We start from the raw sequence: 15,500 nt of genomic DNA on the forward strand, positions 1-15,500 counted from the left end.
GCTCGGCCAGAAACCATTTTGGAGCATCCAGCAGCACCGGGACGCTGCTGGTGAAAGGTGTGTCCTTTTGTTGTTGTTGTTGTTGTTGTTTTTTCTCCACACACTTCCACTACTGTACCTTTTTTTTAAGCCGAGGGTTTAAACTTTTGTAAAAGGGGGGGAAAAAAATACTAGCTCAAGCATGAAATTGATAATGAAATATATAGCCGTTTTATGTTCCCGCCGGTTTGACAGACGTATAAGTCATCCGTGGTTTTGTCAGCTGTGAGTTATTGTGCATGTAGCAGAGTGGGGCAAACCGCCGCCGTCTGTAGCAGTGAGTGAGGAATATTTTGACACTGACATTTAATTTAAAAAATAGCTGCTGTAGCACTTTCAGATTTGGGTTTTTTAAATAATGATGATCGTGGAGTGGGAGTTTTTTTTTCTTCTCCCCCCCCCCCCCCCCCTCTCTCTAGTTGACATTGTGATTGCAGTGTGTTTAATTATTCATTACTGAGTTATGAGAGGCACTCGCTTCCTAAGTGAAGTTATTTGAGGTCACTTAATTACACTGATAGAGCAGAATCTGTCCCACTGTTCTCGGCAAATTAAGCTTCATGGCGTTCTTCGCTCAGTTGGACTTCGTAGACATACAGCAACGATTAATTCTCCCCGTTTCTTTCCGTGGCGCCGCAGAGCCGACCAAGATCGTCGTCCCGCCCTTGAGTTTGGACGCCGCCGTGGGACAGAGCATTGTGCTGCCATGCGAGGTGTCCAGTGATTCGTCCCTGATTCCCATCTTCAAGTGGTTCTTCAACGGGAAAGCCATTGATTTCAGCCGGCAGGATCACTTTGAGATGATTGGAGGGGTGTGTATGATACAGCTGAATGCTTGTTCTTCGGGGATTTTAGGCCGGGACAATCAGAACCACGGATTTGACCTACACAATTGTTTTAAAAGCTAAGAGCTGATATTGAAGCTGTGCTTTTTCCTGAGTGCTTCTTAACCATCACATTTTTCATCAAAACCTGGATTGAAAATAAATGTATTTAGTGGTGCAACGTATCCTCACATAATGGTTCATTTGATATCTCATGAAAAGTAAAAAAAAGGCAATTTTTCAACCTTTTTCCTTCAAAAGCCCTTCAACACGTTTCAATCTCCGCCCGTTACATGCATACAGTCCTTTCAAAATAAACCTCCCGTCTTCACAGGAAACAAAACAACGTGGTCATGTTTAGAAAAAGGTCTTCAAATACGTAATTAGGTTTAGGGAAAGGTCGTGAAATACTGAAAGACTATGAACACGTTGTAAACTTTGTCATAAACAGCAGAAGTTGCTTGTCTTATATTTGTTAAGATATTAACCTCAGCTGCATAACAACAGAAGGCCGCATCGTTGTACTTTTTGTAAGTCAGTTTTGGACCATTGAGCAAGCCGGCACCAGACGACCCAATGAACAATCAGAGAGGTTTGAAGGTTCTAAACCATTTAAGGCCTTAATAGCAAGTAAAACTATTTTAAATTCATTTTAAATGTTGCAGGTAGCCAGTGTAATGAATATAGTACTGGTGTAAGAGGTTCTCTTTTCCTGATCTTTGACAAAACTTCTAGTTTTTTTTTTTTCCTAGGTGATACAGTAATACGTGCATTACGGTAATCTAAGCAAGGCCTCCAAAGCTCATTTATTAAGATGTTATTTCCCTTTTTGTTTGATCAGCACAACAAGTAATGTAATAATGAAATGCCAGGAAGTGGCCGCATAGACATTTTGGGAAATATTCTTCACTTTGAAGAGCTGAGAGATGAAAAGATCCCACTCTCATGTCTGTCTGTGGTTAAAGTTAGCATCCGGTTAGCTTAGCACACATACAGACTGGAAACAGCACAACAATCTGCAGGGGGAGGGGTTACGAACAAAACAAACAAAGGAGATATACTGTGGTTATATAGTGAGCTTTAGAGGTTGGATAGCATTTCTAGCATTTATGCTAAGCTAAGCTGCTGCTGGCTGTAGCTAACAATGTAATGGACAGAGATAAATGTTCAACTATTTCTTTAATTGGCGAGCTTTTGGGGGAGCTGCTAGACAATTTTTTTTGAGTCGCCTCCGTTCTTTACGCTGAATGATCAACAACATTAGAGCACCAAAGGGAATCGTGTTATAAGGGTTACCTTTCAGCTCGTGTGTCAGAAACTGTGTGCACTTTATTCACAGATGCCAGCAGATGTGACTGTGTGTCTGAAGGGGGGAAACCTGTAAACAGGGTTTGCGTTTCTCCATCCCGGAGGTGATCTAACTGTACCAGCGAATCAATCAATTCCTCCCCCCGAATACAAAGGAGCGCTCAATGTTCGTAACGGCAACATTTGCGCTCCCTGCGACGGAGTCCACCAGGCCCACTGAAGTCGCCCCACGCAGCGCTGACACTTCCACGGCGAACATAATCACAGCAGCTGCTCCAACTCGCCGTCGTTTAATACACAAAAGGGGTACGGTTTCTGAATCGCTGTGTTTTTGCTGCAGGAAAAAAAAAGAAGAGGAGTTTGGAGAAACATACGGGCGCGTGGGCGCCGCCGCGCACAGCAGGGAAACGCTAAAAGAAAGCGTAACAATCTCTTGTCTGAGACATTCATCTGAGCTGTAAGGGTGAAATATAAACACAACAAACAGATCCCAAAGAAGAAAAAAAAAAAACGGTTTCGAAACAACTCATTTTTCGTCTGGCCTTCCTTACAATGTAAAGCTGAATTAATTTGTTTTGCTACCCCTGTCATGTCTTTTTTTTTTTCTTTTCCTCTGTAGTCCTGTGGTGAAGATTCTCCTGTGGAGGATTCACTGCGTACGACTGAGAAAGAAATTGAACGTGCTCTAAGGAGTTTCTTTTCTTTTTCTTTTTTGACTCTACGCTACTTTTTTTTCCTTCTTTTTGCTGTTTCTCTTCCTCTGCCAGGCTTTTATACCAATGTGTCTTTGTCGTCAGGGATTTGCAGGTGACCTGATGGTGAGGAACATTCAGCTAAAGCATTCTGGGAAGTACGTGTGTATGGTGCACACTGAAGTTGACACCGTCTCAGCAGCAGCAGACTTAATTGTCAGAGGTACACTTCTTCCTGCTTGTCATTTTGTAGCACTCTCTATGGAGCTTTTACATTTTTTGTGTGTGTGTGTGTGTGTGTGTGTGTGTGTGTGTTTTTCTTCACATCGTAACGCACACATCTCACTGCTGTCAGATGAGAGCTGCAGCATCCGTGATGTCAGTTTTGAGGGATTCGGAAGGGAAAAACAGCTTTAATAGACTTTCTGATTGACAACCGTGAGCATTTTGAAATTAATTTATTCTGTTTTCAACCCATGTGATCATCAAGCTAAAGAGATACAGGTAAGTTACTCCGAAAGCTTCGGGGCTATCCAGTACAGATCAGAGACATGCAAGAGTAAAAACACCTTCTTCTAAAGCTCTCAACTCCACATCCTCTGTGGAGGACATGTTTGACGTTATAACGTGGCTTTCTTAAGCAGCTTGACACACATATCGGAGGTTGATCGGCAATTTGATTTCATTCCAAGGGAACCGCGAGACTTTTGACGCATCATATTGGAATCGCTGCATTCTCTCTAGTCAGGAGCGTTCCTTAACGTTACCGTTAAATACCGACGCTTGGTCAGCGGCCCTACGCGTCCAGCTTTGACGCTCTAGCTGCCTCTCCAGTATGAAGGTAGATTTGTGTCTTTATTACGCAAACAAAAAAATATGTTTTGAAAGCAAATTTCTCGCACTGCAATCAAAAATCAAGTTTGTAAGTGAAAATATATAAACTGAGAATAAATTATTTGTTAGTTTTGCTTATGAAACTATAATTTTTGGTTGCAAAACAAAAACCTTTGCTTTCAAAACGAAAAGCTACGGTTTCAAAACCAAAAGCTACGGTTTCAAAACCAAAACCAAAACGTAAAGCTACGAGTTGAGTTTGGACGTAGTGGGCGGGGCATACGCTGCTGAATGAGCCAGGAGTTTCTATTGGTGGGTTCGACTTACGTTACATGCACGCAGAAAGTGAAGCTTCATGTCAACAACACCTCATGTCGTTCTTTAAAAAAAGAGACTCTACGACACTAACAACATGAAAACAAAGTGAAGTGCTACCAGAGCAATATAATGTCAACTTACCTCCATGCCGCTCATCACAGTAACCTCTACAGTGGAAGTAGATGCCGGGATCCAAGTCAAACCCAGTAGCAAAACCGTAGCTTTTGGTTTTGAAACCGTAGCTTTTCGTTTTGAAAGCAAAGGTTTTTGTTTTGCAACCAAAAATTATAGTTTCATAAGCAAAACTAACAAATAATTTATTCTCAGTTTATATATTTATTGCAGTGCGAGAAATTTGCTTTCAAAACATATTTTTTTGTTTGCGTAATAAAGACACAAATCTACCTTCATACTCCAACGTCAGTTTTCCGCTCGATGCACACGATAAAATAAACGTCCCGCGTTCGACATTGGAGCGTGACGGATTCAATGTTTCATGTTGTCCTGCGTTCAAACGGTAGTGAATCTAAGTCACAGCCCTAGCTTCCACTGGGAATTTACATCTACATAAACAATTCATAGTATTGATATCACAAAGACAAGTCCTGAAAGTGAGAGGTAGTGTGTGCAAAGACAGCTGCTGTCTTCACTCATGAAGGCACAGCATGCTCCAGAAAGGTCATGGAATATATATGTATATTTATATACATATATATATCTATCGGAGAGGCGCGGTGATGAATTCTCATTTTCTCCGCCAGTCACTCTATTGGCCTGATCCCTTTTTACTGTAAACCGCTGTTGCAGTCGCAGCCAGTCACCCGTGACTGAAATGGATAACCAAATGGAGAGAGAGGGAAAATAACACTGTTGTCTGGGAGGTTCAGATTGGCCAAGCGTGAGATCAAGAGCCGGTGGCCAAAGTCAGGCGGCTGCGGCTTTGACGCACGGATCGCGCGCTTAATCTGAAACCAAGCATCGCTGATACCCGGCGATCTTCTTCCAGCAGCAGGTAGTCCCGCTGAGGGCTCACGGATACCTTTTTTTTTTTTGCAGATTTTGCGGGGCTTAGCGGGAGATCTGCCGGGCCTGTTTGTTTGATCTCGCGTTAGTGCTTACCCTAATTTCAAATGAGATCTCAATTGAAAATCCTGCCTCGTGTTCTGTAAATCCCTGGTCATTAACAGTGTCTCTAATGTCGGCGTGGAATAATGGTTTCTCTCATCACGGTTAGTTAGTTTGGACGAGTGTTTTTTTTTTCTTTTCCTCTTTCTGGGTGGAGGCACACGTGTCTCCAGGACAAGAAATAGTCCCTCTTCTTGATTCTCCCGAACACGACTTCTTTCATAGTTTGTAAAATAAAGTCGATTTTTTTTTTTTTTTTTTTTTTGTAGCTCTGAAGCTCTCTGTGAGTACAGTAGATGGTCCAACCTCAGTGAACTGCACTATTTAGTGTATTGATTAGACCGGCACTCCCAATGGAACCCATTATATCTCCACCTGCCGTAACACCGAGGTTGTTAGCCGAGTTGTGAATCACTTCTGAGTCCGCCGCGCTCGCCTGAAGTGACTCCCTTTTGTGAATCGGCTGACGTTCGAACAGCGAGGCTGATGCAGGTGTCTGTCCTCCTTTTCGGGCTGTTGCAGGACCCCCTGGCGCCCCGGAGGGCCTGGCCGTGAGCGATGTCACCGACACCGCTGTGCAACTGTCCTGGGGCTCCGGACCTGACAATCACAGCCCCGTTACCATGTACATGGTCCAGGCCAGGACCCCCTTCTCTATCGGCTGGCAGACTGTGAGAACAGGTAACAGGCTGCTTATTATTGTCAATGCATGGAAGTCAATACTGAGGATTTACGCTGTAAATATGTTACGTTAACTCTCTTTGAAGAACAAAGGGTCCTCTAGTTAAAGTCGCTCGCTTTAGGCTCTTTTTTATCATTCTGAAGTTCACACAGGACACAGAATAGCTAACAAGCAGCATGTTAAAAACGACCCGACACTGGACTTTTGAGGCCAATCCAGATTTTTGAGAGTTAAAAAAAAAAATCACATAACATAAACAAACATCATGGATCCCTTAAAGGGGAAGTCCAGCGATTCAGCGTTGCAGTTTCCTGAGGTTGAGGGATGGATTTGAAAACGAATAATCAAAATCTACACAGCAGATGCTGAGATATCCAGACTAGTGCCTTGTATGGGTCAAGCTCCCAAAACTCTGGATCCTACATTTCCCATAATGCAACTCAAAAATAAGCTTCTGTTAGATCCTGTCTGCCTGGTAAATGCTACAAACCAACAAAACACAGATTTGGGGAAATCCCTTTGAAAATAAACAACCCCCCCCTTTAAAAAAAAGGGTTGATGCAAGTAACAAAAACAGAAGGCGTCATATTTGATCATATGTTCATGTGAGGCTTTGCATTAGCTACAACAGCAGCAGTTAGAAGCAGCAGTCCTGGGCTCCTCACAGTCTATGAATTACACAGTCGAGTATTTCAAATGAACTCGTCAATCCACTTCTCCACCTTTTGTGAGTTTTGCAGACACGACGTCAAAGAGCCTTTTCAACTTACCCCGTCTTAAGTGGTGCCGCTGTGTTACTATGAGAGTTTTTTTTTTTTTGTGATAGGATGCACAAAGTATCATTGTACTCTACTCTCGTTAACGGGGGCTGAAACGGCGTTAGAAGCCTGTATTACGGCTTATTCAAACCGCCTTTATGTGCTTTCTTCATCTGCGACAGAGGTCGTTAACGATCGGTTATATAAAGCGGAGAGTATATATATGGAGACATCGGCCGTCTTTTCATTCTCCTCATACTCCATTCTACTTGCCGGACGATTTGTCAGAAATAATCATTAAAGTAGCAATAAACAACTTTTATCACCGCCTTCTTTGCCTCCTCCGTCAACAGGGGGGGAGGATGTAGAGTTTTTTTTTTTATTATTATTATTTTTCTCCAAACTTTATGAACGAGACAAATCACTCCCGTTCGTTTCACCTCCGACCACAAGCGACAGCGGCATCCTCTCCGCTGGCTCAATAGTTTGCGCGCGGCGCGAAGGGGAGGCTTCATTGTCCCAGGAGGTCGTACCCCGGAGGCTCGAACTGAACTGCGCGGTGAAAAGCGAGGCTCACGGGGAACCGTTGGAAACAGATGGTGTCATTAATCTACAGCCGTTACATTTCGCAATCAACATTTACTTGGTAATTATAAGTTAAAGCGAAACAACTTCTTTATTCCTCTGCTCCGAAGTCATTTTATCCTTCCGTAACCCCAACGTCGGTTTATTTAAAGTTACAGTTTTATGTGAGAGACGGCGATTTTAAACAAGCCGATTGCGGTCACGTCAACTGAAGCGACCTCCTCTGACAGCTTATTAAAACTGTTTATTTGTTGAATGTGTGTGTGTGTGTGTGTGTGTATTGCATGATGACATGGAGACGTTGCTGTGCAATATCCACAATAGTTGCAGAAGGTGTACCGAACGTACTGTAATAGGAATACTATGTCACCACTTCGTTTTGATGTACTTCACTGGTTTGTGTACTGTGTTTTTTTTTTTCTTCATATTTGTTGGTGACAAAATGTGATATGTGCCTTTTTTTTTTTAAAAAAAAAGAGAAAGAAACACATCTCAATTCTAAATTCTTTAATTCTAGTTCCTGATTCTATGCCTGGACAGATGATGCGTGCAACAGTGAAAGATTTGAACCCCTGGGTGGATTACGAATTCAGGGTGGTGGCGATCAACGGCGTTGGCGTGGGAGATGCCGGCACGCCATCGAAACAGATTCGAACCGAAGCAGCAGGTATCCTCTCAGCTTGTTGTCTCTCTTGGTAACAAATGAATCAGCCCCACTTGGAGGAATGTGATTTATCCGTTTCCTCCGGTGCTCCCTGTGACGTTTTTTTTTCTATCGAATCTGCCGATCGTTTTCGTGCCAATGCTTTGATGACTCGGTCGCATGCAAAAAGAAGTGGAAATGAAATGGCGCTTTTCCACGCCAAAAGCTCTTGCATGTCAGAACTCTGGAGCACGATCAATTAATAGCTGCATGAAGAGAGAAAAGAGAAAAAAAAAAAGTGTCCTATCGACACGCGAGGCGTCGGCATGACGTGTCTATTTTGAGCCGGTTTGTAATTCCGTCCCGCTGGTTGAATCACAAGGGAACAAGTTTCCCCGTCGTGCCTCACACACGGGGCTCGACTAGTAACGCGGGTGGCGATGCCACTGTCAACACAAAAGGCTGATTCCTCAGCTGTGTGATTAACCCGCTGTACACGAATGAGCAGCTCTACGGAGCGACCGTTAGCTCCTCTTTTAACTCCTGACAGAATCCTCAGCGCCTGCCTGAGACAAGTTTCCTTTTGTGCCCGTTTTTAGTTCCCAAGGTTGCCCCGGTTAACGTGAGCGGCGGCGGAGGAGCTCGAGGAGAACTCGTCATCACGTGGGAGGTAAGAGGCATCATGTGCGTCCCCGAGTGGTCATCCGGCGGAGGGAGCGCGTCCGGCGCCCAGTGGAACGGCTTTTAATTAAAAAAGGCAGAGCTCCTCTTGATTTGCTGCCCGCTCCGCGTAAATCAAAGTGAAGATACGGAGCCAAGTGCAACTTTCATATGTGTAAATCTACAGTTCGGTGACAACTTTACATTCTTTGGATGTGGCTCAAAGTGCAGAAAGATTGCTGAGAGATGCTGAATGTGCTGAATAACTTTGTTGGACATAAAAACAACTTTTTTTTTTTACAACTCCCCGATTAAATTTTCTGCTCACGGTTGTTTTGGGTCAAAGGCGTAACTTTCCTGTTGCCCCTGTCTCAGCCCGTTCCAGAGGAACAGCAGAGTGGAGAGGACTTTGGCTATGTCGTGGCTTTCCGCCCACTCGGCAGCAGCACCTGGATCCAGACGGTGCTGGCATCACCGGACGCGTCGAGATATATTTACAGGAACGACAGCGTCGCGCCGCTGTCCCAGTTCGAGGTGAAAGTCGGAGTCTACAACGGCATGGGGGAGGGGCCGTTCAGCCCCGTCGACACTGTGTTTTCTGCAGAGGAAGGTGTGTGTTCAAGATGGTGTTCAAGAAATGCACTCTTAATTGCTCAACATGCATAATTCACGATCTCTCCTATTTAGAGCCCTCTGAGGCGCCATCGAGAGTTTGGGCCCGCGCCGTGTCGGCCTCTGAGATCGAAGTGTACTGGGAACCAATTCCCAGCGGGTCCGGCAGCGGGAAGATCATTGCGTATGAGGTATGAAAAAAAAAAAAAAAAAGAATAGTTGAAATAATAGTGCCAGCAAGGAAATATTCGAACAAGGAGCAGACATTAATCCCAGAATGACTGGCGGTACAATAAGCCGCCGTTCATTTTGAATAGAACCGCCGGCGGCGACAACGTGGAAGTGTTCTGACATTGAAATACTGCGTCTGTTGGAGCGGGAGAGATTTTTCACCGGCTAATCTCGGGGATGAAGAGGTCTGTTGGCAGCTGTTCCAGCCTCCGCAAGACCTCAATACCAAGGCTGTCTGGGAGCCTCCTATTTCGCAATAATAAATAAATAAAAGAAAGTGTGAACATCATACATCACTATCCAGTACAACAAACACTCTCCTGGGATTTGGCTGTGGAAAAACCCAGATAAAAATAACAGTCTCTGCTAAACCCCAGGTATTTTATATGGCGGGTATTCCCAGGAGGCGTGACCTATACTGAGAAGCTGTGAGGTCACTGCCGGTGTTTGGTACACACATTGTTATAAGACAAGAGGGTTTGATGCACCGTAGCGGCTTGTTTGGGAGCGAGACGGAGCAGTTTAGCTGAGTTTTTGCATGAATATTCATGCTGAAATGGGGAAACTAATTATACAAGTCTGCTCCGATATAAAACATACGCCTCCTTCACAGTATACATGTACTTTTACAACCTTTTTAATGTTGCCGAACTTAAACAGACAGGCGCTAAGACGTAGCATTTCAAACAGAATGTGAATACAGGTATATTCAGACGGACATTAAAGCATGGAAACATGTATGAACCGGAGCATATGTCTCCTTTTTAAACTCTATTTTGAAAGCTGGCTGAACCTGCTTCAGAGTGAACCAGGGTAGATATTCATTTAAATTCTTAGAATGACAAACTTTTCCTCGACCGAGTCCACCGGGTCTTTGTGACATATTCTAATGTATCTCATTTAAACTTAAATTAACTCTCAGGTCTTGATTTAGTGGATCATTTTAAATTGCAGAGGCTGGGCACAATACCCCAGAGTTCACTGTAACTGCTACAGGCTGCTACAGTCAGTTATGTTTAGCTATGGCTTATGATTAAAGTTATATAGCAACTGTAAAATATACATATATAAAATGTCATTATCAGATAGTCTATTCTGGATGAACAGACGCGGAGTCTGTTTTTAGAAAGTGACTTTAGTTGGGTAATTACTTTCAGAACTTCATCACTGGCACATTCATGTATCTAACCCTGAACTCAACTTGCTGAGATCTGATTAGACAACAAAGTTTGTGGTAACGGCCGCACTATTGACCTTAACTTAAATTGAACCCAACGCTTGTTGATGTGACCCTGAAAGAAACGGATGACACTGTTCTGGAGTGTGATTTTCCAGATTCCCAAGAGAGTGCTTTCCAGAGGATGTGTCTCATTAAGGGCATCATTTATTTTGATATTGGCTCGAGCGACAATTTGGCTCACTCTTAAATTTCGACTGAGCGGCTGGTACCAAGAAGAATATCTCAAAGTGTGGAGTGTGTAAGTAAATGATATACCTCCGTATCACTAACTTAAACTGTCTCTTTGTGAATAACGTTATATATTCTAATAGTATAAAGTACAGTAATGCAAGGACTGATTTGGCCTATTTATGCCCAACTACCGTTGTTCTCTTGTAAGGGCCGGTTCCCCCACACATCCTAAAGTTGTTCCTGACTAAGACCTATTCATCCCTCCAGTGCACCTGTTCCCTTGGAGCCGCCAGGGGGAACGGTCACCAGGTGTAGCGGCACTTCTACCCGCAATAACTGATGGCCCCTTGGGGGGGGGCAGTGGAAACGAGCTGTAAGCACAAGAAAAGCGACGGATTGTCACGTTTTAAGCTGCAAAATGTCAAACAGCTGTTTATTCCATTAAAGGTAAAGTGAAGGAACTCATCACCGAGGAATGAAAACAAGTGTGTTTAAGCACCGAAGCGTAGCGCCCACCCTCCGATCCCGCTCGGGTCAACACTGTTAGCTGTTTCAGCACTGTTGCCAGTGTTTGCGCCGTTAGCGGTTAGCCGCCGGCTCAGCCATTGTGAGAGTTGGGTGGATGCCATCCCTAAATTATAGAAATGCTGCGAATCGTAGAGGCCATTTTAAGTTCACCAGGGTTCATATACGGCTTGATTTAACTAGTTCCAGTCGCTCGTCACAAAGTACACCTGCTGTTCCCGAGTCCTAGAAAACCGCTGGAAGATAAACTTTTTGTAGCCGCAGTCTTCTGGACGAACCCCAGAAATAACCTGCCTCTGTAGTTGCTCCTGAATGTCCCAGCAGAGGATGGCCCACAGCCTCATTAGAGGTCTCACTCCAGCCAAGAAAGAAAGGGAGGGAGACAGGAGAAAAACGGGAGAGCATTGCCCATACATAACATCCTGTCCATACACTCTGCTAGAACACAGCGCTACGGACAAATATGTATTTCATCAGCGGCCTTTATAGCGTTGAGAATCAAAGAAGTAATCCCTATTTAGAACCAGTTGCAAGTGATTTTGCCTCTGGTGATTCCTCTGGTGTTTCACTCCTGACTATGTTTCCATGTGGGACTTGAGCCGATGTTCAATAATGTTTTATTGTGTGGTTGCGTTTGATCAAAAACAGATGTTTTGGCCTTGTTAGCAGTGTTGTTTGATGGATATACCCGATTTTGATTTTATTCATCATAACTATCACTATAACACCTGCATGTATTTCTTAAAAAAAAAATACAGAATCAGGTTGATAAGTAAAAAAACAAACAATGCAGCAGTCTGTCGGCAGAGAGCCTTGAAAGCACTCTGCCTGTCTGTCCCAGCAGGGCTGATCATGAGTGGTGGCCAACGATTTGCCATCCGGGCTTTGGTAGAAGGGCCTTTCATTTCAGTGAAGTGTGCTTGTAATGTTCAGGCCATATTGATTGTTAAAAAAAAAAAAAAAAATGTCAGGACTGCCTTTCCAAATAAATTGAAAGGCAAATAAACCGGGCTGTACATATGCGTTATGCAACCGTCAGCTGTAATGACCGAAATAGATTCTCTGCTCACCTCAGTGAGACACATGGGAGAGAGTGGTGTTGAATGATTTTGGTTGCAGCTGCATCAACCAGAAACTCTTGGCACATATCCATAATGCTTGGCAAGATAAGCTCCTCTGTGACCGTAAAAAAAAAAAGGGTTTCTTGCTACCAGCTACACAAGCGAGCAACCACCTAGCTCGCTCTGGAAGTGGCTTTTTGACTGAGATGTTAATGTCGAGATGACGTTCTATTGTGCCTGAAGCCTTCATTAGGGTTCCCAAAACGCGTCCCGCTGTGGGACAAACACGCTTTGTGGTTAAGTCTGTTTATGTCTCTGGAGCTTTGATGGTTTTAGCGGCCCATTTGACGGGATTCGGCTCCAGCATTGCCGCCTTTATATGAAACCATTTTTATTGTATTCAGGGTCATATTTCCTCAGCACACGCTTTGGAGCTTTTACTGGTGCAGGGTTGTCTCCCACGTCACTTCTTTGCCTCAAAAAACGATAGATTTTGTGTCACTTCATCCGAGGGAACGTTAGCTAGCTAACGATGAAGAATAGACGCTCTAACGCGTCAAGGATTCAAGGATTATTTGTTGTCATTTTGCATCACAAAGTTGCGCAGTGAAATGTAGTTGTAGCCTTCCTGTAGTGCGTTTAGGGGGAATGTAGACATCTTAACGTTAAAAATTTGAAATCAGGGAAACATTGTCCATCTGCAGGCTCGGCTTGGTCTACGATGGCAGACCTGCTAGTTAGCTAAATTTCGGGCATTCCAGCATCCTTGAAAGAAAACTTTCAAGGATGAAGAAAACACCTTCAAAGTCTTCGCCACTGCTACAAATCATGCTATAAAGAAGCAAGCCATTGCTCATTGCCTTGCAACACTTGGAAAGTCATTTATGGACTGTGAATATATTAAAGAGGCGTTCCTCTGTAGCTCAGAGGTTTCGTTTGATTGCACTTGAGCCTGGATGTGAATGGCATACCATGTTTGGCAGTCATGGCGAGAGACTGTGATTTATAGGTCCTATATGAAGGAAAGTAGCCGGAGCCCCTGGACCTAAATGCAGCTCCAAGTGATAACAGACTGAGAAAAGTGTAATACTTCAGCAAACACTATCTTCTCAACACTTTGAACTTTTGATTCCGTCTGCTTTACCATCAAAACCATACGCCTCTATAAAAGTCACTGGGCATGGTGGGATTAACCTGTAAGCGGGGCCCCAGGGCAAAAGTGCCCTTCCCTCCTGCCGTATCCAAGCCTATCAGATCAGTCGCACCCGGCAGACTACACACGGCAGCTTCATTATATGCCCAGACTCCAACCAGCCCTAAAATACTGAGCGCAATATGAACTAAAATATAAGAGAGCTTGTAAAACCAGACTGTCCTCTGCAGGACAGGACAAACATACTTTGATGTTGTACTACAGTTATAGTGGGAAAATTCTTGAACAAAATTGCAATTGCCAAAAGTCAGTCGACGATGCCTGGGACGTTTGGGCCCCCTCTCTAGGGGTATAAGGTTCTTACCCCTTTATCTAATTTGGGGCGTGTTTTAGACACTGCAGCTGATGTGGAACTTAATGGTGAAGCCGCCATCACGACAGTGTTGTGTTTTTTTTTATAATTTAGTAGAGTGAGTAAAAATCCCTTTTATCTTCAAATTCTGATGGCAAAAAACGGCAACACTCATCCAGTCATATTGCGTCCAGAGGCATTTTGGTTGATGACGCCCCTTGAAAATCCAACAACTTCCGGGAAGAATTTCCTAAATTACAAGGCACAATTTCACATATTGAGTAGGGATGCACCGATCCACGTTTTTCACTTCCGATACCGATACAGATATCTGAGGTTTAGTATCGGCCGATACCGATCTGATACCGATCTAATAGAGAAAAACAGTGCTGAATCGATTTAAAAAACGCAGCCGACGCTACGCGCCCCCAGATTGTCCATCGCTTTTCTCATGTTGCTGGCGTTGTCCCTCAGAATCACGTGGATTTTGCTCAACTGAATTTGCCACTTGTCAAACATTTCCTTCAGGCTAGCTGCTATCGCTTCGCTGGTGTGCGACCCACGAAAGTTTGTTGCATTTAACATTGCACTGTGTGGCACAAAAGTTTCATCCAGCCAGTGTGCTGTTAAACTTAAAAGTGACACAGGGGAAACGTCGGAGCTCCAGATGTCTGTCGTGAAACTTATCGATTTGACATCTTTTATCTCCTTCAATATGTGTTTGCACACTTTACCGTGCAGTTCAGGTAGCGCCGTCTCCGACAAATATTTTCGGCTTACCATGTCGTAGCGTGGTTCCAGGTGGTTAACTAGCAGCCGGAATCCCTTATCCCCGACAACTGAGAGCGGCTGCCCGGTTCCAGATGGCTGATCCTTTCGCTCGCTTCATTTTGAAAACAATCTATGCGGCCAGTTCGCTAGCGCATGACGTTACGCAGAGCACAACGCATATAATTGGACTGAATAGATTTGCCTTTATGGATCGGTCACATTGTCACCGATACCCGATCTAGAATTTTTTCCTATATCGGGACCGATACAGATATTGATATCGGATTGGTGCATCTCTAATATTGAGTGAACTCTGCTGTTGGTTTATTTGCAGTGCTAAATTTAGACCTAATTCGTTCTGTTTCTGTTTATTTTATCTTTATTTCAGTTGGTTTTTTTTTAATATGCATATCATTAGAAAAAGAGGCCATTCACTAAAAATGAAGGCAATGCACATACAATGTTGATACTGTACTTTTTGATACTATAAGCTAGTCATCCTTTCAAGTTAAATACATTTTATTGAAGCTGGCTGTCTAAAAACAATATTTAAATGACTACGGTGATATGATGCACTTTTCCGCCACTATCTCCATAAGACTTTAAGATGCAGCAAGACAGCCTAAGCCTCCTCAGATCCCCCTCTTTCATCGCGCTGTGCTGTGCGTTGCTTTAGATGTGTAGCAGATGCAATGTTAAAAAAAACTTCTTTCTGCTCAGGTTTTTTTTAGGTGTTTTCCCAAGTGCTGGTAAAACTGCTATAATTAAACTGCTGGTGTTAAATAAAAAAAAAAAAAAAACCCACCCTAGATGCATCTGTTATCAGCGACTCCGGGCCCTGTTGCTAATCTGCCTTTCCACGAGCAACATCCCTGAAAAAAACCCTGTGTGCAGCCAATTGAATAAGCAGCTCCTC

At 43.7% G+C, this 15,500-nt stretch overlaps 1 protein-coding gene across 3 annotated transcripts in view; it reads left to right on the forward strand.

Moving 5' to 3' along the window:
- The window catches only part of LOC137880608 (contactin-4), a 94,387-nt gene that overhangs the window by 69,552 nt on the left and 9,335 nt on the right, over nucleotides 1–15,500 (forward strand). For all 3 annotated transcript variants that reach the window (XM_068722047.1, XM_068722046.1, XM_068722048.1), the window contains 8 exons: nucleotides 1–57; nucleotides 679–851; nucleotides 2,969–3,086; nucleotides 5,663–5,821; nucleotides 7,683–7,832; nucleotides 8,408–8,478; nucleotides 8,844–9,078; nucleotides 9,156–9,271. The exon at nucleotides 1–57 is cut by the window's left edge and continues 71 nt beyond it. In XM_068722047.1, coding sequence (XP_068578148.1) covers nucleotides 1–57; nucleotides 679–851; nucleotides 2,969–3,086; nucleotides 5,663–5,821; nucleotides 7,683–7,832; nucleotides 8,408–8,478; nucleotides 8,844–9,078; nucleotides 9,156–9,271 — 1,079 coding nt within the window. The remainder of the gene's footprint in view (nucleotides 58–678; nucleotides 852–2,968; nucleotides 3,087–5,662; nucleotides 5,822–7,682; nucleotides 7,833–8,407; nucleotides 8,479–8,843; nucleotides 9,079–9,155; nucleotides 9,272–15,500) is intronic.

This window comes from Cebidichthys violaceus, unplaced genomic scaffold (genome assembly GCF_023349555.1).
Source record: "Cebidichthys violaceus isolate CVI_PGR_0920_01 unplaced genomic scaffold, fCebVio1.0.p SCAF_29, whole genome shotgun sequence".
NCBI classification, from domain to species: Eukaryota; Metazoa; Chordata; class Actinopteri; order Perciformes; family Stichaeidae; genus Cebidichthys; species Cebidichthys violaceus.